The sequence below is a fragment of the Tursiops truncatus genome, chromosome 12, assembly GCF_011762595.2.
Source record: "Tursiops truncatus isolate mTurTru1 chromosome 12, mTurTru1.mat.Y, whole genome shotgun sequence".
Classification (NCBI taxonomy): domain Eukaryota; kingdom Metazoa; phylum Chordata; class Mammalia; order Artiodactyla; family Delphinidae; genus Tursiops; species Tursiops truncatus.
The window spans coordinates 6789318-6813064 of NC_047045.1; the positions used below are offsets into that span (position 1 = coordinate 6789318).

Sequence of the window (23747 nt, forward strand, 5' to 3'; positions counted from 1 at the left end):
ACTAGATTCGGGAACTGTTTAACAGAGTCAGAGGCATAGTGAGGTATTTACGTCAATATCCATGTCCTGCTGAGGTGTAGACTGTTTGTTATTCATTTTACTAAATTAGAACAAATACTTCAGCTCCTAATGCCTAGCACTGAGAGGGACTTTCCTGTCATGGAGGACTACCAAATACTAAGAAATTTATGGGTGAGACCTATATAGAACTTTGGAATATAGACAGAGGGCTGGATAGAATTTGGTAGAAATGAAGATTGCAGGGGGATGGTGCAAGGTCTTGAGACAGCTAGATGATTTTCCCACACAGCTTTGAACCCTTTGTGTCTATAAAGTAGTGTTGCTGTAGTAGACCGAAAGTCTCCTTCAAGATTGAATGTTTTGTGTGAATTTTCACTTAAATTTTTTTTCCTTATTGAAAAAATTAGAGTTAAGAGGCCAAGAGAAATATATTGTATATTTATATTCTTCAATTGTAAAAGAAGTCCAAAGTGAAAATGGAATAATGTGAGTGGAATAGTTTGAAATCATAAAAATGTTCACAGATTCTTATGTGCAGGAAATACTTATAACACAATGAAGCAGGATTATCTTATTGAAAGCAGTAAATTTTGTTTTATTTGAATGACTGAACATAACTTTATTGGTTTTTCTTCTTTTTAAAAAATATCTAACAGAGAAGAAAATCACGATATTCAGACCTTGACTTTGAGGTAAGTGTCTAAGGATTATTTTTTTAATTTTAATTACTTGAATTCAAAGTTGGTGTATAATTACATAAACATATTACCCTGTGCATCTGTGTAGGGGTTCTACTTTTTTTTTAATCAAATGAGAAGTCAAACATTTTTAATTAAAATCCCTACTGTATAACTAGTTGTAGAAAAAAAAATTTAAGTTCTAACTGCTTTAAATGTATGCTAAGACTGAGATTTTCCAGACAAGTAAAGAATCCATTTCATAAACACTAAGATAAGCAGACAATTTATGTTAAGAGTTGAACTTGGTCAATTTTTTTACCTCCCTCAGTTTGTTGGGAGGTAGGAATTTCGGTTTCTTGATTTTTCATATTTAAAACAATTGTGTTTGTTTTACTTCAGTGAGGACGTGAAGAGAGCCGTGTGAGGGGCTTTGGCTGGGTAGCTAGTCTTCCTCAGGACTGATTTGCCTTGAGTCAGTGGTACCATAGGCTCCCTGTGGTACCTTCCAGACTCTTTTTTCCAATAGCAAGTGTTGGTTCAATGTGCTCCTGTGTTTGGTAAATGCTTTTTCACAGATATAAACAAGACGAAGATGTTCATTTTCCAATTTATATTGCTGCTGTAATACTGATGCTAGAAATTACTGAAATCATACCGTTTGAGCAGCTTGTGCTATGCACAAAATTAATGATGTTGGAGCATCACATAAAATGCACTTATGCATCTTGATAATTGGATATGATTCATAGCCTGCTGACATAATTGGATATAATACGTTATCAATTTCTCCAGCATATTTGTACTGTTGTGATACTTACATAGAACTCAACACTCTTAGCTGATAGTCCTAAAATTACAGAAGCCTCCAGAACATGGAAACTCATAATTCCATCATTTCATTTATGTAGATGAATGTTGTAGCTCAGTAATGCACATCAGGTATCAAAAGGGAGTCAACTGTTTTTATTTACTGCAATGGTGAGCAAGTCCTGATTTTACCTTGAATAGAGTCTAAGGAAAATTGGTCTTTTTTAGGCATATTTCAGGAGTATTTGTACAAGATACAAAGCAATGATAATGAATCTGACCTCAGTGATTACGTGGCACATTTTAGTACTGATGTGGCTCAATTGTAGTAACCTGGCACAGAACCAATATTTCATTATATTCTAAATTGTTAAGGTAAAAGTATCAAGACTATAAATTCAAAGAGAAATAAGCAAAAGTCTTCACTTTTAGATTCTTTAGTGCCTTTTAAGGGACAGATATTTTAGGGTTTTTTCTAGTAATTCTTCAGGTAGCCAAAAGAGAGGATCATGGTGTGTGTGTGTGTGTGTGTGTGTGTGTGTGTGTGTGTGTGTGTGGTGTGTGTGTGTGTGTGTGTGTGTGTATTCTTGAAAACAATCAGTTGTTGTGTTAGTACAAAGGGAAGGAGGTGGGAATTAACCCACTAGGCATCAGTGATAAAATATAGTAAAAATCTAGATCTAAAATTAAGCCTCAGTGCAACCAACTGAAGTTATGTAATTGCCAGCACTGAAAAGGGATCTAATCATACGGTGTCCTTTGGAGCGTTAGAAAAATTGTTATTTTTCTTTTGTATTTGTATTTTTCTCTATGGCAACTGGTAGCAGACTCCCTAAGCGGATCCTTCTGCCTGTGCTTAGGATCCCAACATACAGCCAGGATATTATCGAAACATCTGCTGGTAAAGAAAGGAAGTGGCAACACTGCAACCCTGGATATTTTCTTGTGCTCTTTAATTGCTTTAGTTATTGCGTGATTTCTATAGGTGTCAAATCTTGCCAGAAAAAGTCTTTGAGGTATTACTTCTTTTTTAAGCAACCATTTAGTAGTGTTCCCCTTCGTCTACGTGCAACTACGCTTATGTAGCAGATGTCTCATAGATTGTGTTCAGAAAAGTTATGGCCGCATTGAGACGTTTAACACAATCTATCTGCTCTTTATGGATGGTCCTTCAAGAAGAGTTCAAGTTGTCCCCTCCCCATTTTAATTCAGGCTGGATAAATTAAGTATGTTTATGTCAGTCTTTCTGCTAACCCTCACCCAACCCCAGGAAGATTTACCACACAATGGCCAACTCAGGCATTTTGTCAGTGACAGAGAAACTTTGCCTCCTGGACTCCTGAAAGCATCTTCCCTTCACACACTCCCCAGAAACTACACATGAAAACAATATTCTCTTAACTCACCTATCCATAAAACCCTGTGGGTAAGTGTCATACATGGGAAGAGCCCTTTCATGGAGCTGATCTCCAAGACAATATTGAGCAAAGAAAGCAAAAGTTTGACTGGTCATAAAATGGTGGAACATGGATTCTTACTTTCTGGAAAATACACAGAAAATACTGTAGTGATGACCCTATGTTCTGTGAACAAACCTGTTATTGGATTTGTATTCCCAACTCCAAGCAGAGACTCGGTATATCATAAGCATCCAATAAGGCTTTGTTGAGTGAGTGATGAAAAATTGAATTTTTAATCTGGCTTGCTTTAGTAAAAAATGATCAAGCACTGTATCTGAGTTGGGGCAGAGAGCAGTGTAAAAAATGGACCACTATGGAGGTAACACCTCAAAGATAGCCACATGGGACTTCAAAGTTACCCACATCAAATATAACTCAAGGAGCTAGAAATGGCAGGTAGAAATTCCCAGAGGAGGAAAAGGCATAGAGATTGGCTGAGTGTGGCATGTGCAAGAAACAAGAAGCTAGTCAAAATTCACCATAACATGGGGTCTGTGGAAGAAAAGCACAGACAGAGGGGGAAATTTAGAAACCATATAGTGAAGGGCTTGCAACCATGGAAACAATTACCTGATTTGTTACTAAAAGCTGCTAAGTCTTTTCTGTTGTGTTTTGTTTTGTTTATTTTTAGTGAGGAATATTTTTAGGACTAATCTGGGCTACAGAAAGATAAATATGGCAGTAATAGGAAGGAGACATTATAGTATGGTGAATGAGGAAGTTGAAATATAAATTAGGAAGTGACTGGTCGAAGAAAGAAGAAATGAAGGTCCACTTCCTAGAGGTGGTAGGAAAGGAAATGGATAAAGGGACACTGCAGAGTCAAGATCAGATCCTTAACTGAGCATAGGGTCAAAAGGCAGGGGAGCAGAAGAAACATAGCTCTATGGGTCTGAGCCTGGGTTCCTACCAGTACCACAAACAGATCCAGGGAAGCCAAGGTGACATCTAGCTAGGATGAGTTGCATTTTAATACTTTAGGGATTAAGGTGACTAATATGATGTTAAATCAAAAATATTTGGCAGGTGGTTTAAAGTGTCTGTCTTGGATTGAGGACGAAGCTCAAGGAATTCTTAGGAACGCTATTACAAACCTCCATTCTGAAACCGTAATAGACATTGTTATTCTTTCCATGTTAAAAATACATGGAGAGAGGTATCTATTTTGTATCTTCTCTTGCAAAACCATGGGGATAAACCTTGTCACATTCTTCCATGGGAACCATGCAGCCTTTTAAACATGCCTTAGAATGTTCCTTTGACGTTTCTAGTGAGTCCTCCGCTCCCAGTAAACCCATGCTTCTCGCTCTGGGCAATGGTGGTGGGCAGCAGGCACAAGACAGCACCGATCCAGGGTGATCACGAAGTATCTTTGTGGGGACTTAATTTTATTGGAAGATTTGGGAGAACATAGTCAAGTAAGATAAAATATTATTTTATACTGATTTTATATCACTGTGAACACAGCTAAGCTATGACATAGAAGATAAAATTTAAATTAATTTCTAAATATCAATAGAAAGCATACGATTTCTTAGAAATGTCCTTTTCATAAAAGTCCCCTTCCTGCTTTGTCCCCGACCCCCAGCAGTGGGTACATTTTGTTAGTCAATCTGCACATTTTGGGAGGAAAAATTTGAGCACTGCAAACTTGGCTATATCCATCTCTTGTAGCCTCCTAAATTTAAACTGTTGCAAAATTATTTATTTGTAGCCAAGTATACTCTTGAGTGACAGTGACTATATATATATATATATATATATATATATATATATATATATGCACACACACACCTTATTCGGTCTTTCCAGACCTTTTGTCTGGTTTCTTTTAAGCCCCGAGTACATATTTATTCAACTAGAAACATGTTTGAAACGTAAATAGACACTGTAATGTCAGACATTTCAAATGGCTACAGGTTCTGTCTTATGGATACATTGGGACTCTGGCCAAAGAAAAGTACATAAATCATCCCCTTCCCACAATGTGGCTTTGATTTGATAGTCAACCTTAATTCCTGCAGTGTCTCTTGCTTCCTTGACATGGGTTTTCCCATCACTGCAGACTAGTATTCAACAGCCCACTCTGGATTGAAGCCTGTAAAGCAGTGAGATGAGTAGAGATAAACCTAGTTTTATATGAGTAAATATAGACATTGGCAGTATAGCTGTATAAACGCCTAACACTGAAAAGGTAATTCGGGCCAAGTGGTTTCTGATTCCTAACAGCACATGATTTCCCAGCCCCATAATCTAAAGTTTATAGTCGGGAGATTCTCCAATTTTTTCTAGCAATTTCTTTCCATTTCTAAAAGTTTATATATAGTAAAGCTTATCTTATCTGTAATTCAGGCTTAAAGAGATTCCAACTCTATGATTCAAGACTCTGAATTTGGAAGAGAAAACCTTCAGTTTGTTTCAAACCACCTGCAGGCCCTTTATAAGACACTTGTACGGGAAATAAGGGAGCACAAGAGGACCAGAACAGAGAGGGAGGCTTTTTGTCTGGGGCCAATAAAATGAGTCTTCCCTCCAGTGGGGAGACCTCTTGAATAGAACGAGAGGGGGCAAGATTTATGATGGCCTTCCAAGGCCTATGTATCTATGACATCTCATTCATTTAATTTATTCCACACCCATCTGTCGAGCACCTTCAGAATGTCAAGCACCGTGCTAGGTGTCAGGGATGCAAAGTCACGGCCCACGAGGTGCTCAGAGACAAAATAAGGAGACCAGCCTTCAAACCAGAATTGCAGTACTTTGGGACCATTGAAGGGTGATCAATAGCCACAGAGCTTATGGCCTCTCTACAGAAGGCCCCTCACCCACCCTGGACTGTTCCGTCTCCTCTTCCATCAGAAGAATTGAGATGGCATAATCACAGACTTGAATGGTCCGATAAAGGAGGCTCCCTGGACCTGCGGGGTCCATCTGAGACAGCAAGCAGCATGCAGAGAGAATTCCCTTGGACTCAGAATGGATTCCAACCTCCCACCACCTGTGTGAGCTGGGAGCCTTACCGGCCTCTCAAGCTAAGTCTCCTAATCGGTCAAGTGAGACAGGGACCACCACCTCCCAGGGTTATTGTGAGGATTGGGAAAGATAATAATGGCTCCTCTGGCTCTTACCTGTGTGCTCCAGTGATGTGACTTATAGCCCTTTTTAAGTCTTCAAAACAATCTTCCAAGGTTATTCTGACTACTGAAACTGTAGCTAAAGGGAGGTTGGGTTTTGGGCCTCTTACCACACAACTTGAAAGCCATGGAAGTAAGAACGTAATCCAAATTTGTCCAGACCTAGAGCTGTTAGATTTGATATGTCCCAAGTATTTAATCAAGGAGATTGTCTGGGATGTAATAGGAGCTCAAGACATGAAGTTTATTCCCATCCTAATTTTTCTCAAATATCTGAAATTTCATGAAAGTGTTTTACAGTGTATCACTTTTTCTCTAATTCCAACAATTAGAAGGCTGCCAAGACTGCCTCCCTTGAATTACAAAGATATGAAATAAAAGATAAGAGTCCTATGAAAAAAGCTATTCGGGAGACACTACTTTTGTGCAGTTAGGTGGCTGGTCTTCTTGGGATAGCACTTCAATACAGCTTTGAAAAAGGCTGAATGATAATAATCTGAGTGCAGGGGAGCATTGCCAAGCATTTATCTTTACTGCGAAAGATGCCTGTAATATTTGGAAGGCGTTATAACTGAAGGAACCTGAATTTTATATGTATTGCCAATTAGAATATATTTGATTGCTTCAATAGAAAATCCACATGAGTTACAGTTTTGTCACAGGAGTCAATTTCTTTGAGACACAGGATGTTTAGGTCACAAAAGAAAGGAAAAGGTAAACAGATAAACACTAAGGTCTGTAAAAATCCTAAAAGAGCCATCAAAATGAACCAGTAAGATTTATAAGCATGAAAACTTCTAATTAGGTAAGCAAGATAATCAAAGGCATGACTGCTTCAAATAAATAATTATTTAGGCAAGTAAATAAAGCAAGGGAAACCCTTATTACTTGTGACAACTAAAACTGCAGCTTAAGTTTTTATCCCAGAACACTACTGGGATAGAAACCATCCAATATTCACTGTGATGCTGGCTTTCTTGTCAATGGAACCTTCCCCACTAAGAAAAGCAGAAAGATGGACTTGAGTTTATGAACAAGAAGGAATCATGCATGGAAGGTCAAACTGGGCCCATGACAGATACGTGAGCTGCCCCTTGGCAACCCTAATGTGACACTCCTCTCAGAAGCAGCAGGCCATCACTGCTATGGTGATTTCTGGCTGTGCTAAGATGGCAGTTTCAAATTAGAATGATTATCTGGCATGAGGATGTTTCTAGATAGGAAGGGCCCTGAATTTTAGCATCTAAATTTTTCATTTGTCTTTATATTCATTTCAGGGTCCTTGAGCTTTATGGTTCAGAGTAGCTTTCATGAACTTACGGAGAACATTGCAAACTGCTCTTTGGTTATATCATAGTGGTATCCACCATATATATTTCTGAGAATGTCTTAACAATCCATCTCCTCAAAATAAAATCCACTCGGTTCAGAATCAGGCACTGCCCATTCAATCAGGATATGATTTAAAAACTCCTATCAGTTAATGTATCCTCATTTCCACGGGATATATTTGACACTTTATTTGCTTCATTAACCATGCTTTTACCCATCAGAGATATTTGGTTACGAGAGAGAGAGTGACTTTGACTGACAGACAAAAGAGAACTTTGTTGGAAGGTAAAGACCTTGATGGACAGTTCCCCAGTGCAAAGTCGGGACCCTCTGATGAAATAAAAGATAAGTGGAAGATGACACAGCAAACCCACCACAGGACCACGTTAGAGCAGGCTTGCTGTGTTAGTAGTATCAACCATCTTAGAAGAAACTAAGTCCATCTCTTTGGAAAGGAATGATCTCCTTGAGGAAAGGGGATTTGGGCATAAGATTACAAGTTGTACTAGGAATTCTCTGCATTTTATAAAATGGAAGAAAGAGAACAAACACGATGCAGGAATAACTGATTTGAGAATTTGAAACTTAAAAATGAATATGGAAATATTGGGGAACTGACCTCACTTGGATTTCTCTTAGCAAATTTCCCTGTCACGTACTGCTATAACAGCACTGCTTGTTTTCCTTACCACGGTCTAATTTAACTTTCATTTGAGTTATTATGTGATTAACACCTAGGTCCTCCGTTACACCTCAAACTATAAAAGGGCAGGGACTCTGCCAGATTTTGCACACCATTGTTACTCCCCCGTTTAGCTCAATATGAGATGTCATGAATATGTATTAACTGACAGAATGAAATATCGTTAGAGAAATGTCAGTACTATGACGTCACTCCGACTGCACCCTAGCACGAAGTAACTGTGTGGTTAGACTCGTTATCATGAGAATCACTATTTGTAAGTTAGAGCCAGAGTCAATATTCTGATGACTATAGCTTTGTTTTGGTTTTTTTTTTAAAGCATTCCTCCTCCCCTCCCCCACCCCAAGTTCCCTGAAAGTCATCAGACCCACCCATCCCCACCCCACCGTCAGAGTCTGGCTCCTGCAAAAAAAAAAAAAAAAAAAGCATTCCTTGTAACACAAATCCGTATTTTAGTCAGTGTCTTAGGACCTGGTGCTGCTGGAAATATTTGCCTCCCTAAGGATAGAATGTACTGCATTGTTTGCCAGCTACTTGGTCCTTAATATCCCTCCATCACGTTGCTTATGCAAATCCCCCTCTCATCAGTCTTCATCAGCTATCACTAGTCAAGTTACGTTTGTCTGGTGTTTCTCTGCAAACCCTGCAAATCTGTTTCTTGTACTCTCCCGAAAATTGCAGGGAAGTTCATCACTCTGTAGCCGGGGGCTGTGTTTCATGCTCCTGTCACCAGTGATGGTGCCATGTTCCCATCTTCCCCACCTGATTCATCAACAGCGAACTCCTAGAGCTCAGAAGAGCCAAGGTGGAAATAATCCAGTAGAGCAAGACTTAAAATGGCAGAATTCTCTCTTATGAAAGTAGGCTAGTGAAAATGGAAGAATTAGCTAAACAAAGTATTGCCTAAACACAGATTCATTAAATATAGGAAATTAAAGTTGGCCTAGGAGAGAAGAAGCCTTTTTAAGATATGTTAAAAATGCCATTTGCATTTTTCTTTTGCCATTTTTGTTCTCAAGGAGATAAAGTGTTCTACGCAAATGTCTTTTGAGAAGAAAATTGGGCATTATAGATCTTCCTCCAAAGATATATTTCTTTTTTCAAAACAAATCCTTACTTTTGAAAATATTTGATAATTAAAACAATAGACCAAATGTTCAAATCCTAGCTTAGGCATGAATACAGTATACCCATGCAATCCACAAGAGCAAACGGTGAATTATGAATCGCATGCTTAAAAAAACTATAAAATCTTACACAAACGTGAAGGCATAATCTTGGAGAACCACCAAAACTTTGAAATTTTTAACTTTTAAAAATCACAGTAGAGGAAGGTATTTTCTCCTTTACACTTGTAAATACAGGGTATTTATTATCTAACTCTTCTTTGTTAGCGCTCTTTTAAATGCTCTGTAACAGAAAAAGATTCAGCTCATGGTATTATACTTACCCCAAGGTCATTTTTGATTTCTGACTCGATTTGTTGAGTTATGATGAAGTTGGAAGAAGTATATCACCAGGGATGAAGGATATCAATATATTTGTATCTGTGGTTGTAGAAGCTCATCAACCACACAATTCATGCTCTGAATTCTAAGTGTTAAGATTCTGGACCATTTTGTAAACAAATATGTGAAACCTATGGGTCAGGTTTTCCTTCTGCGAAGCTCAATCACTATTCACAGGGAAAGTGTAAGATTTCAGATCTCACATTATATTTCAGACACTTTAGTGCTTTGAGTCAGCCTTCAATGGCAGGGCCTGGGAGTTTGCTTCCCCTTTAGTACAGCCAGCTAAGATTTTAGTGTTTATAGAAATAAAACATAAAAATGTAATATCTCCCATGACAAACACTGAGAGACTGTGGTGCTTTATAAGTCAAAATTTTTAAACTTTTTTTTATATTGTAACAATTTTTGTAAAACAGCTCTAACTTTGAATGATGAAAACCTTACAGAGGAATGACTGCTATATTTTTAATGCACCCACAGGAGAAAACTATTTTTTGGTAATCTTGTAAGTGGAAGAAATAGCCAATTCTTCATGTTCCAGAAGTGTGGACCATAAGACAAGGATTTGGTGCAAACCGTTTGCATTTTTGGCATCTTCTGGGACCTTCTAGCTCCTGGAAAATTTGATTTCCCTTATTAGCATAGCAAAATACTAAATCTCTTCTTTTAACGCATAAATCAGATTAGAAACGAGAGCCATCTTACTCTCTTTTGCAGAAGGTCATGCATACAAGGAAGAGGCATATGGAACTGTTTCAGGAACTCAATCAGAAATTTCAGACTTTGGACAGATTTCGGGATATACCAAATACAAGCAGTCTGGTGAGTATGCTTTACTTCATCGGTGCCTGATGCCACGATAAAGATGCATCATGTCAGCTGTCCCCCCTGCCTTCGGGAAGCTCCCAGATGTCTTGGGAACACAAGAGTGGCAAACTGAAAAATAAGTAATAATCCCCCGAAGGTGCTTTGAAATGTACTAAGGGGCCAATTAGGAATGACAGAGTCTTTAAGTGTTTTATTCATATTTCAAATGTCCTCAATTATAAGGTCTAATTGCAATTAGTTATATATCAAAAATGTGCTGGATTCACTTGGACCTTTTATCATCAGAGTTAAAAGTCAGCTAATTCAAATTTCCAAGTACTTGACTAAATATTTTCATTAGAATGCCTGGCATTTTAAGGTCATTAAATGTAATATATATATAACCTATATAATATAGATAGATAATATATATTATAAATGTATAATATATAAATAACACATATATCTGTCTCTCTCTCTTTATATATATATATATATGGAGAGAGAGAGAGAGTTGCTACCTAAAACTAGAGTGGTGGGTTTTGTCTACCAGAGTAGGGAAAAGAGTTTCAGGATACACATCAGCGCTGGGGGCTTTGATTGTTGATTGCAGCGATTCTCTTCACTCATTCCTACTACTATAATGCTAGCGTAGGATGTAATCAAATAAAATGATGTTTTGCAGCTACTATGTGCATGGCACAATCAAAGCTCCAGAGAGGGTTGTATCATTATTCGTGAGAGCACTGGAGCAGGCATCCAGAAATCAGTATGATGCTTCGACAAGATATTTCAGTTTTATGATGGTGCAAAAGCAATATGCATGCAGTAGAAGTCGTACTTTGAATTTTGATCTTTTCCCAGGCTAGTGAGATGTGGTCCAGTACTCTCTCGTGATGCTGGGCAGGGGCAGAGATCCACAACTCCCACTCAGCCCCGAGATCACGAAGGTGAACAACTGATACACTGACAACCGTTCTGTACCCAGACAACCATTCTGTTTTTCACTTTCAGTGCATTATTCCATAAATTACATGAGATATTCAACACTTTATTATAAAGCGGGCTTTGTGTTAGATGATTTTGTCCAACTATAGGCTGAGGTAAGTGCCTGAGCACCTTTAAGGTCGGCTGGGCTAAGCTATGATGGTCAGTAGGTTAGGTGTATTGAATGCATTTCGACTTATGATATTTTCAACTTATGATGGGTTTAGTGAGACATAACCCTGTCGTAAGTTGAGGAAGATCTGTAGAAGACAGCTCAAGCAAGAGCTATCTGCTTGAGTTTTCTAGCAGATAGTTAGCTTCTGCTAAGAACTCGAGAGCTCAAGAACGATCTTGAGCAAATTACAAAGGTCAATTTCTGAACCTCAATTTTCTCCTTCTAATTTGGGCATAGAAAAACAGTCATTAATAATACGCTTCCTTCGATCCTCGCACTTTCCAAAGCGGGTGGGACCCTGAGATGCTACAAGCTGAGACTCAGCTCTGAGGGCTGGAGCTGGGACAGCCGTCTGACCCCATGCTTCTCCTCTCCAAGCGTGGCATTCCTTCTTTGCCTCACACTTTTGCAGGCCTTGGCTGGACCTACTCCTCCCAACCTCTGGCGTTCTGAAATACATGTCACTCTAAGGTATTTTGGGTCACTTTCTAACGCTAGTGATTCTTTCATATGTGTATGGGTCTTAATCCTGGCTTCCTGATTAGTATCATTAGCTTATCAACAGCAAGAATTTATGTGTCTTTGTGTTTTTCTTGCATTCTTCTCAGTACTGAGTATGATGCTGGTCGTGCATGGTAAGTGACCAGTAAAAGGCCGCTCTTGATTTCTTGCATGTCTAATAGTTTAATCTGCATTTGTTAAATGAAGGTTATCAGAAGTATATACACTTTAACTCTTCATTGGTCTCTAAAGAGCTTGTGTATATCAGTCTATTTTCCTCCACACAGCAGGAATCATGTGTTATGTGGAATCATCAACACAGCACTAGGCGTAGAGAAAACATTTACACGTAGTGAGTGGTTCTTTCTCCGTCTACCGCCCCTGCCCCAAATATTAACCTGTCCATTTTTAGTTAGCAGGAAAATGAAAATTGCACCATTGAGATTAGACCTAAACTTATTAGCTGCTCATTTTGGAATGTTGAAAGCTAACATTGAAATAAACTGAAGAAACTTCATTTTGTTTTTTTTTTAAGAGAAGGTTATGTTTACCAATCCAAAAGCCTTATGCAACAGATACAGCTGGCTGACTGCTATAATATGACTATAATTTCCCCTTGTATTGTCTGGGTATTAAATCATTAATGGCACAAATATCTGTATCTCAGTTTCCTGACAACCAAAATAGTCTACTAATTACAGCACAGCTCTGCAGCAGCCTGCCTTTTCTAGAAAGGATTTATAAATATTTATCATTTGGGAGGTTAGGAGTGGGGAGGATAGTTGTCATTGCTGCTTCACTATTGTCCTAAATACATGAGAACAGAGAAAAAAATCCTTATTCAGTTCTGATTAATAAGGGACGTGCGAGTGAGTTCACTATCCTTAATTCAGTCATATAATTCATAGTGGCACATTGCTAATGGAACAGTGCATAATTGGGTGGAGAAAGACATGTTCGAGACACAAACCTCAATAAAGTCTGTTTCATCTTTTTTTCCGGCTCCTAACTCACAGCACCTGCCTGGCACCTGCAAATGATGGTAATTATGTAGAATGTGGGGAATCAAAGGGAAACCAAAAGACCATTAAGTCCGTCTCCCTGCTCCAGCCCGGACAGCACCTGAATCCCTACAAGGGGTAGGCATTGTTAACAGCCTTTCCCTGTGAGTGTCTCCATCAGGATCCCACCGGCGAGCAGCAGCTCCAAATTCTCCCTCTTTTAGAATGTAAAATATACACATTCTCTTTCCCTTTGTCCCCTCGATCCGTAGACTGGAGGGAAAGAAGGAAGAGAGGGAGGGAAGAAAAGGTGAAGGGAAGGAGGGAAAGAGGAAAGGATGGAGGCAGGAGGGACTCACAAGTCTGCCAGACCCTCAACCCCGGCTGGGAACTGAGGGAAACACGCAGGCAGCCCAGGCCATGTTTCCGGTGGCTCTGAGTTCTCATATTCCATTAATCTTCTCTATTTATACAGCCTAAGACCATATTTGTATTTTTGGAAGCCTCATGCATGTTGGCTTATACTGAGTTTATAATTTATCAGGCCTTTATCACACATGCTTCAGTTTACGTACATCGCCTCTGCTCTATACTTGAGCTCAAAAAGCAAACCAACCAACGTAAAACAGTTACATCAAATCAGGAACTTGTACCCACTCGGATTGAATTTTATATCAGGATTTAGGCCTCCACTGAAAGCTTTCCTGGCCTGGGTGGCTCTCCCTGTGGAATTCAGTGATCCCCACGGGCTGTTCCAAGGTTGATCGTTCTTTGGACCGTTGAACAGTTTACACTTTCCACGCGAGAATCCATCCACCCCAAGCACAGAGGAAGATGGGTGGCCCCATGGGCACCACCCCCTGACTTCCAGCCCCCTCACTCCCTGGGGGTCCTGTTCCCACCCTGATTGCTGGGGGTGGCGGTTCTTCTCCACTCAAGGGTGTCCACACACTTGGGAACAGTGGTGAGAACCACAGCTCAGCAGGGAGTACTATGGGATGCCAGAGGAGATGAACCACATTAACTAATTTATTACCCACTAATAGAAGCTCTCGGAAATTCGATCGGTCCCGTACTGGCAATAATACTCTTTGAAATTAGAATCTAGACATCCTGACAGTGTTTAAAATGGGCCTTTTTAGTTCCTGTATCCATGGTGCTTGATCTTTAAAATATAAAAGGAAAATCACACTTGTTCCAAACATAATGAAACCTTTATTTTTAAAGCCAGTGAACTAACACTTTACATATCTTGAATCCTTTTAGGATTGAACTAATTCAACTTTCTGTCAAAGCTAGGATTCCCAGAAAGCTCCTTGAGACAGCCCTCCTCCAAGATGAATAAATCCACCCCATGGCTTTCCATTGATGACTGATGGCTCAGGTTCCTGTAGTGCCCTCTAAGGTCCAACCATTCTTCATTGCCTACAAAATAAATTCCAAATTGGGAAGTAGCCTGGCAGGCGAAGCCCCTTATGATCTGGCTTTCAGTTCACGTTTGCCTGTTTTTTTCTGATATTCTTTTTCACTCCAGCTAAAATGAATTGGCACTGTTCTGAGATGTCCTATCTCCACGCTCTCTGGGTTTGTACTTCTTGGTACACGTGCCTTTCCAGCCACCCGACCTCCAACCACACATATGCCTTCATGACAAAGCCCATTCTTCTATGCCAGCCTTAACGTCACTTTTCTCAGAAAGTTCTCTGTGCTCCACAAAGGGAAGCTGTATTTCCACCCTCTGAACTCCCTCAGCACTTTTTCCGGCTCGTAGATGTGGATATGACTGTATATTTTATACCTTCATTTAACTATAGACACCTTTATGATGTGTATGATTACCATCTAGTGAGAGCATTTATTAAAATCAGGCATCATGCTGAGCCCTCTGTGTTTTTTATCTTTGCAGCCCCACAAAGTCGGTAATGAGCTGCACCCTTGGCCAACTCCTTTGGCCCAAAAGACAAAGCATATCTCTCTTTTGCAAATAGTAAAGTTGAGATTCAGAGAAATTGTTCAAGGTCACGTTCATATGGAATGGAGTAACTGGAATTTGGTACTGTGTGCATTGGGCTTTAAATCTATGCTCCCTGGTGGACCATGTGCTTTTCACCAAGTGATTTATCACCTGACTCTCCCTAGCACCTAATACGATGCCAGCACAGAGCAGCTGGTAAATAAACATGGGTTGAAGGGAAGCAAGGAAGGAGACAGGGAAAGAAAAAAGGGAGAGAGAGAGAAGGGGAGAGTTATAAGACTATATAGTTCATGAGACTTTAGGGTATCAGACTAAATCAGAATGAATCCACTGTACATCTCTCCAAAGATAACTTTTTATTAAATCTTTACCTATTAGCTATTTTTTCTTGTGTGTCCTCATGATTAAGGCTAATAAGTGCTGGAAACATCTAATGTATTGAGAATTTTAATAACATAATTTCTAGTTATAAGTATTTCTGTAAGTCGCCTCTTTGGCCTATCCCAACCAGAGAATGATTTTTAATATACTGAATGGAATCCAAATAATTATTCAAGAACCTGTTTTATGTTCCCCCTGCTAATTGATTATAGTCAGTTGAAGGCCAGAATTTGTGGGGGGATGGGTGGGGGGGAAGGGAGAGGGAGTAAAGGACGCATTTAACAACCATAGTTGTTTTAGCTTAAGTTTTGTCTAAGGAGATTTCAGTCATGATTTCCTTCTTGTTCTTTGATGTTATTCAGATTAGTGTATCCTATTCAAAGCCCTTCATTTTACAGAAATCTTTAAATCATACTTCTTTAAAATAGAGAAATTTTACTGCTAACTTTCAGCAAATACCAGACTATAAAAACCACAAATGATGTCTGCTCATGCAGTCATCGAGCACCTATAACATGGAAGGTCTCGGTGGTGTCATAATTAGGCAGATCTTAAATCTTAGGTAATTAGAGGGTGTGGACTGTGAAACTTAAGAAGAAATGACTTGTAGACATTTTTTTTTAAATGCTTATATTGCTGGATATGTTTCCCCCAAAACGGTGTGCTCTTTGAAAGGATTTGTGCTAGTGTGTTACCCAAGTATATAGAAAATTGTGGGGAATATACATCAGATAAAAAAATAGATTACACACAGCAGCATTTTCGTATTCTAAAAAGGATAATTTCTTGCAGAGAAACTAAACAAAGACAGTGATCTAAAATTTCATTTTATGAAATATGGCTAGTTTGGGTTTACAGCTTTTAATGTTGCGTAACATGCCCTATGACATATCCTCAATTTTTTTTATCCCTCCAAAGATTCTGACAAAATACTTAAATTTTCTACATTTAGTCTTAGCAGGAACTTAACGCTCCTTCCTACCTGAACATATAGCCATCCTGACACTTCACAAGATGCCCCAAAACAAAACATCATCTACCTTGCCTTCTTTAATACTATTCACTTCCTTTGATTGCTGGAAAATTTTAGGGTAACTCAAAAAAGGTGTTCATCAATTTGTTCAATGAAAGAAAACTGAAATCAAAACCACTTCCTGCAGCTGGCCACAATTTCAAATCATCTCTGAATCACATAAACTGGATTAAGCTTAGGAACAGCCTCTCTTCCTGGAAATTTCAACAAGCAGCAATCCTAGCCATCAAATAAATGACTCTCTTCCCCTCTCTTCTCGACAGGAAAACCCAGCACCAAACAAGAATCCATGGGACACTTTCAAAAACCCCAGTGAATACCAACATTACACCACAATCAATGTCTTAGATACAGAGGCAAAGGACACCTTGGAACTGAGGCCAGCAGAGTGGGAGAAATGTCTGAATTTGCCTCTGGATGTGCAGGAGGGGGACTTTCAAACAGAAGTTTAACAAAATCAAAATGGACTGAGGTGGAGACAAAATGTATTGCACTGACACTTAAGACTTGGGAAGCCTGACATTTCTATCCGGACAGTGTGACTCTCTCATGTCAGCACCTCCACATGCCAAATGTCAGTGGTGTTTGCTTTGGTAACTTCTCCCTAGTCAGGCTAGTGGAGAGAAGCCCAGGTGTACAGTCCTGACCACCCTGTGTTGTAAGTACCCGTGGAATGGATTTGTAGGGTAAACTTTATAGATAAACCTCAAGCAACGATTCATGTTGTAACCGCTTCATATGGTTTAGTTTTCAAAAAACTTCACCATGAAGCACAATGTATATATTTATGCAGTTTTTAAAGTTTATAACAGTCTGTTTGGCCATTACTACACTTTTTACTTTATAATATAAAAGCAAAGTTTTTGTCATTAAATGAATGTTTGTTGAGCTACATTCTTCATTGCTTTAAATGCAATAAAGTAATAATCTCACTTTTATATGAATAATATATTTCACATCTTTATTATTGCAGTTTTCTCTAGAAAGCTCTGAGTAGCTTTCTCTGCTGCAGCTGTGTATAAAATATTTAAAATGTTGTATGGTGTAAATAAACTTTTGTCTACATATCAGTTTTTTAGTGTATTTTATTTTGGATTTGTTGAACGGAAATTTACATATTTATAAAGTCTTGTTTCACTACAGATACTGAAAATGTATTCATGGTTTTAATAGCATACCGTTATTACTCCTTTGAGGCTCATGATTTCTCCAATGTAACAGTAGGTCTGTATAGTGCTTCTGTATTTTCTACTCACACACCCTTTGGAGCAATGTACCATGTAAATGGGGCTTGTCAGAAATCTGCTGCCATCATAGTCTTACATAAATATTACGTTTTTTCTCTCTCATGGCAACAAAAGATAACTGCTAGTAGGAAACAGTAAGTTACCATACAAAAAATAATACAGGGACAATGTTTATTATAAGTAATGAAGTTCACTGCATGTTTCACAGAAGAAACTACTTGTACTACCGTTCTTCACGGCATATGGGGAAAATGAACTTATTTGGGATTTTTAAAAAAATTGTATCTGTACATTCTCTAGCAGAAGGAAAGGGGAGTGAATGTATTGGCAGATGATTTATCTGTGATTTGAAGAGTCTGACATGAGCTTACTGCAGAAGGCTCCCTGGTGTCCTGTCTGGTGTTAGAGCCACACAGTGATGTCCCCCCCAACCTCAGGGTGGCACCAGAGGAACCCGGGGGCCAGGGGGGCAGGTTGGGGAGAGGATTTCGGCAATTTCCTCATCCTTTCGGGATGATGAGATTGTGCTTTTCAGTCTGAGGGAAGTAAAGGGAGTGGGGAGGAGATTGGGGGCTTTGAAATTTCTAAGATGTTTATTTAGTTTGCTGGTTAAGCCTGGGCTGCACGGCCTCCTGTGGTCTGGCCGAGACTCAGATGGGCTCCTTCTGCCAGTGACCGAGGGGACCCCGGCCCACAGGCCACGAGGCAGACACCAAGGTGCTTCAACCTCAAGGGCGCCTTAAAACCCAACTCCTGTCAGATACCCTTCCTGTGCTCCATGTAAAGTCGTGAGAAGTATATTTTTAATCAGATTTTAAAAATAAAAGTGACATCATTATGCAAAAAAGAGTACAACATAACGAAGGACTGGTTTTTCAATAAAAATAAACTTGATGCTAATTATAATGTAATTGTAATATTTAATGGCTATTAAATTTATCACATGACTTTCCGGTGGCAGGAATAATATTTAGTAGATTTCTCTCACTTTCTCTCTCTCTCTATTATATATAAACACACACATATATGAATGTGTGTATATGTATACATATACATATACACACGTATGCACATATATGTATATAAAATCCATAACGCTCAGCTCCATCTCAGTACCCTGTAGAGGGAATGAAAATCATATATACAGTTCCCCATTTCAAACTGTAAAATCTTGATGAAAAAGAAAATGAAAAAACACAACAGGACTTCCCTGGTGGCGCAGTGGTTGAGAGTCCGCCTGCCGATGCAGGGGACGCTGGTTCGTGCCCCGATCCGCAAGGATCCCGCGTGCCGCGGAGCGGCTGGGCCCGTGGGCCATGGCCACTGAGCCTGCGTGTCCGGAGCCTGTGCTCCGCGGCGGAAGAGGCCACGGCAGTGAGAGGCCCGCGCAAAAAAAAAAAAACAAAACGAAACACAATAAGCATATGTTTGAATACAAATTCTATATGTTTAAAGAGATAAATTCAATATATTATAGTAATATTTCTTCTAAAACCATAATATTCATGGCCATAAAACAAAAACTTATACTTTTTGCCATTTTTCTCTAGTTCCAATAACTCTAAATATTAGATTAATATATGAAAGCTAACCAAAACTTGCATACTTAAAAATGTTAGCGTAAATTTACTCTAAGAAGGATGCCAAGTTGTAGTGGTGCTGTTTGTTTTTTAATCTGTAAGAAAAAAATACAGGTCAGTAAGTATCAAGGAATCATCATTTTAAGGCAGCCCTCTTCTAGTACACGCCTTTGAAGTTTCCACTGCACTTCCACACGTACTCTGCCAAAGTGGGTGCAGCTGTCACCCAGATAGTGCTGGGCACATCCCTCTGAGCCAACTCAGGACCTGCCAGGGTCCTTGTGCCCTTGGACTGAAAGGTCTCCCCTTCCGCATCACCGGATTTTCTTTATGCTTCAGAATAACGTCATATTTCTTCTTCACGAAGTTATCCATGATTTTCCAAGCTAGAAAATAATTTCTCCTGTGAACTCTTACAGCCCTGCTTCTGTACCTCTCTTAGGATTTTAAAAATCTTCTATCTTGTTACTTATACACATTTCTGATATCCTCTGATGGACTGTAAGTGCCTGGAGGGCAGGATTCACATCTGATCCATTTTTGTATCTGTAAGGGACCTACCACAATAATGTGCACACAATAAGTATTTGTTGAATTATTTGTGGAATTTATTTTAGAATTGCTTACAGTCATATATATCATCACACATCCAAAAGAGTTTACTGAACAATTATTATGTGTTTACTTCTATAAGTCCTCTGTTTTAGGTAGCTCACAGTATACTGAAGATATGAGATACATATGTGAAACAAGTATTAATATTACTTAAATATTAAGAAGCTCTTATTACCCTATATTGTCTTTTTGTCCTTAAGATTACCACATGGGGCAGGAATTAATTACCCTAAAGATGGGGCTCAGAAGAGGCTGAGCTACCTAAGATCACCATAAGTAAATGACAGACCCTCTATTAGAGCCCAGGTCTTCTGACTTCTACTTTGGGGTCATTCTCCTGATGCCATGGTATTTCCACTTGTTCCTTCTACATTATTAAATCCCCAAATCAAATAACAACAAGTTCCATGGAAATGTTTTTCAGGTGAATCGTAGAGGCAGAAAAATGAAAACATGCATTAGCTGTCATGGGAGTGCTGGGGCTGGAGCTGATTGTAGCAGAAAAGCATGGCTTATCCAAAATAACAGGTGATTTTAAACAGATTTGGATCTAGAGTCCATTGTGTGGTTCTATTTGGACCTGCTTTACTTCTCAAACCCACTTGAAATGTACTTAATTTTTCCCCAGTTTTGTTATTACCTGCACACATGCAACAGGAGACGGAAGAGAGAAGCCAACCTGAATTTTCAGGTTGGATTCAGACACTTGGTAAAAATATATAGCCACAAGAACTTTTTTTTAAAAAAAAGCATAATCAAAATCCCACTGCTTCAAAAAATTCAACTTGTAAATTTTGAATCACTCTTAGCTTCTTAGGAAAACTTTATTAGTTTTCCAGAGTTATTGATGTAAAAATCAATTCAAGAAATTCTACAATGTTGTAGCACTTCATTGAAGAATATGAGACAAACATGTCTGCAGCATGTCAATCTACACAGAGTTTTACATGATGAAAAAATCATCTTGCCCCTGAGATGTTTCTGTAGTTATCTGTAACTGGGATATTACAACAGAAAAGAGGTTTAATAAGAACAGAGAACCAGAAGAACATAGAGACTGAAGAAATTTTGGTGACCAATGAAAATGGCTATTGTCTTTTAGGTGTCAAAAAACAAATCCAGACTTAGGTAAGGAGAACCTTTATGTGAAAAGACTACTGCAGTAGGGCAGAGGGACTGTTGCAGTAGGGAGAACACTCCAACTGTGAGATCCAGAACATCCCAGATGGCAGGCAGGAAGGGGTGAGTCCGCAAGACAAGAAGGAACTGGGTGGGAGAGTAGGATGAGTGGGACCAAATAGCACTGGGAATGTCTTTCTCAGTGGCTAGACAATTCTGGGACAGATAGACAGGCAGGGGCAGTGGTTCCATTTTCCCTGCTTGGTTAATCTCCTGATTGTTGTTTAAACTCAAGGATGGTCCAAAGTTCAGGAGCCTGGGAAAAGGAAGACAACCAACTGAAGTTTGGTCAAGTTAGCAAGTATTTTGTTCAAATTGGTCCATGGGCACAAACAGTTCTGCTAGTAATCTGAAGACAAAGCATAGGAATCTGGATGGTCTGTGTCTGATTTTTGTCGTGAGTAGACAAGAGTTTCATCTGAGAGTCTTGTCTAAGTAATATCAGCAGGATGGTTCTTTGCATTTTGTAAAACTTTTTTTTTTTGGAACACAAAAGAGTGGGGGATTTCTTAACCACTGCCATTTTCCAAAGTCATAGAGCTCAGGTAAAGTTCAACACTGTCACAGTGAAAGAAACTAAGCCCACTGGAATGAGAAGAATTATTCAAGAATAGTCCATGTGCAGCCAGCAGTGATTAAAGAAACGATTTTTCTCATGTTAGACAAAGGTCATGGCTCTTTCTGTTTTGCAGATGACATGATACTATACATAGAAAATCCTAAAGATGTCACCAGAAAACTGCTAGAATTAATCAACGAATTTGGTAAGGTTGCAGGATACAAAATAAATGCACAGAAATCTCTGGCATTCCTATGCATTAACAACAAAAAATCAGAAAGAGAAATCAAGGAAACAATCCCATTTACCATCGTAATAAAAAGAGTAAAATACCTAAGAATAAACCTACCTAAGCAGGCAAAAGATTTGTACTCAAAAAACTATAAAACACTGATGAAAGAAATTAAAGATGAATGACATAAACAGATGGAGAAATATACCATGTTCTTGGATTGGAAGACTCAATACTGTGAGAATGACTATACTACACAAAACCATCTACAGTTTCAATGCAATCCCTATCAAATTACCAATGACATTCTTCACAGAATTAGAACAAAAAATTTTACAATTTGTATGGAAACACAAAAGACCCCAAATAGCAGAGCAATCTTGAGAAAGAAAACCGTAGCTGGAGGAATCAGGCTACCTGACTTCAAACTATACTACAAAGCTACAGTAATCAAGACAGTATGGTACTGGCAAAAAACAGAAATACAGGTCAATGGAACAGGATAGAAAGCCCAGAGATAAACCCATGCACATATGGTCACCTAATCTATGACAAAGGAGGAATACAATGGAGAAAAGACAGCCTCTTCAATAAGTGGAAAACTGGACAGCTACATGTAAAAGAATGAAATTAGAACACTACCTAACACCATACACAAAAAATAAACTCCAACTTGATTAAAGACCTAAATATAAGATAGGACACTATAAAACTTTTAGAGAAAAACATAGAAAAAACACTCTTTGACATAAACCAGAGCAAGATCTTTTTTGACCCACCTCCTAGAGAAATAGAAATAAAAATAAATAAATGGGACCTAACTAAACTTAAAAGCTTCTGCACAGCAAAGAAAACCATAAACAAGATGAAAAGACAACCCTCAGAATGGGAGAAAATATGTGCAAATGAAGCGACAGATAAAGGATTAATCTCTGAAATATACAAACAGCTCATGGAGCTCAATATCAAAAAAAACCAATTGAAAAATGGGTGGAAGATCTAAAGAGACATTTCACCAAAGAAGACATACAGATGGCCAAGAGGCACATGAAAAGATGCTCAACATCACTAACTATTAGGGAAAAGCAAATCAAAACTACAATGAGGTATCACTTCATACCAGTCAAAATGGCCATCATCAAAAAAATCTACAAGCAATAAATGCTGGAGAGGGTGTGGAGAAAAGGGAATCCTCTTGCACTGTTGGTGGGAATGTAAATTGATACAGCCACTATGGAGAACAGTATGGAGGTTCCTTAAAAAACTACAAATAGAACTACCATACGACCCAGCAATCCCACTACTGGGCATATACCCTGAGAAAACCATAATTCAAAAAGAGTCATGTACCACAATGTTCATTGCAGCTCTATTTACAATAGCCAGGACCTGCAAGCAACCTAAATGTCCATCAACAGGATGGATAAAGATGTGGCACATATATACAATGGAATGTTACTCAGCCATAAAAAGAAACAAAATTGAGTTATTTGTACTGAGGTGGATGGACCTAGAGCCTGTCATACAGAGTGAAGTAAGTCAGAAAGAGAAAAACAAATACCGTATGCTAACACATATATATAGAATCTAAAAAAAAAAAGGGTTCTGATGAACATAGGGGCAGGACAGGAATAAAGACGCAGACATAGAGAATGGACTTGAGGACATGGGGAGGGGGAAGGGTAAGATGGGACAAAGTGAGAGAGTGGTACGGACATATATACACTACCAAATGTAGAATAGATAGCTAGTGGGAAGCAGCCGCACAGCACAGGGAGATCAGCTTGGTACTTTGTGATCGCCCAGAGGGGTGGGTAAGGAGAGTGG

At 38.9% G+C, this 23747-nt stretch overlaps 1 protein-coding gene across 1 annotated transcript in view; it reads left to right on the top strand.

Annotated features, from left to right (window-relative positions):
• The window catches only part of ADGRB3 (adhesion G protein-coupled receptor B3), a 797924-nt gene extending 780599 nt beyond the window's left edge, over positions 1-17325 (top strand). The window contains exons 28-30 of the mRNA XM_019929178.3: positions 678-713; positions 10366-10470; positions 16772-17325. Coding sequence (XP_019784737.1) covers positions 678-713; positions 10366-10470; positions 16772-16960 — 330 coding nt within the window. The 3' untranslated portion in view covers positions 16961-17325. The remainder of the gene's footprint in view (positions 1-677; positions 714-10365; positions 10471-16771) is intronic.
• Positions 17326-23747: the final 6422 nt, after the last annotated feature.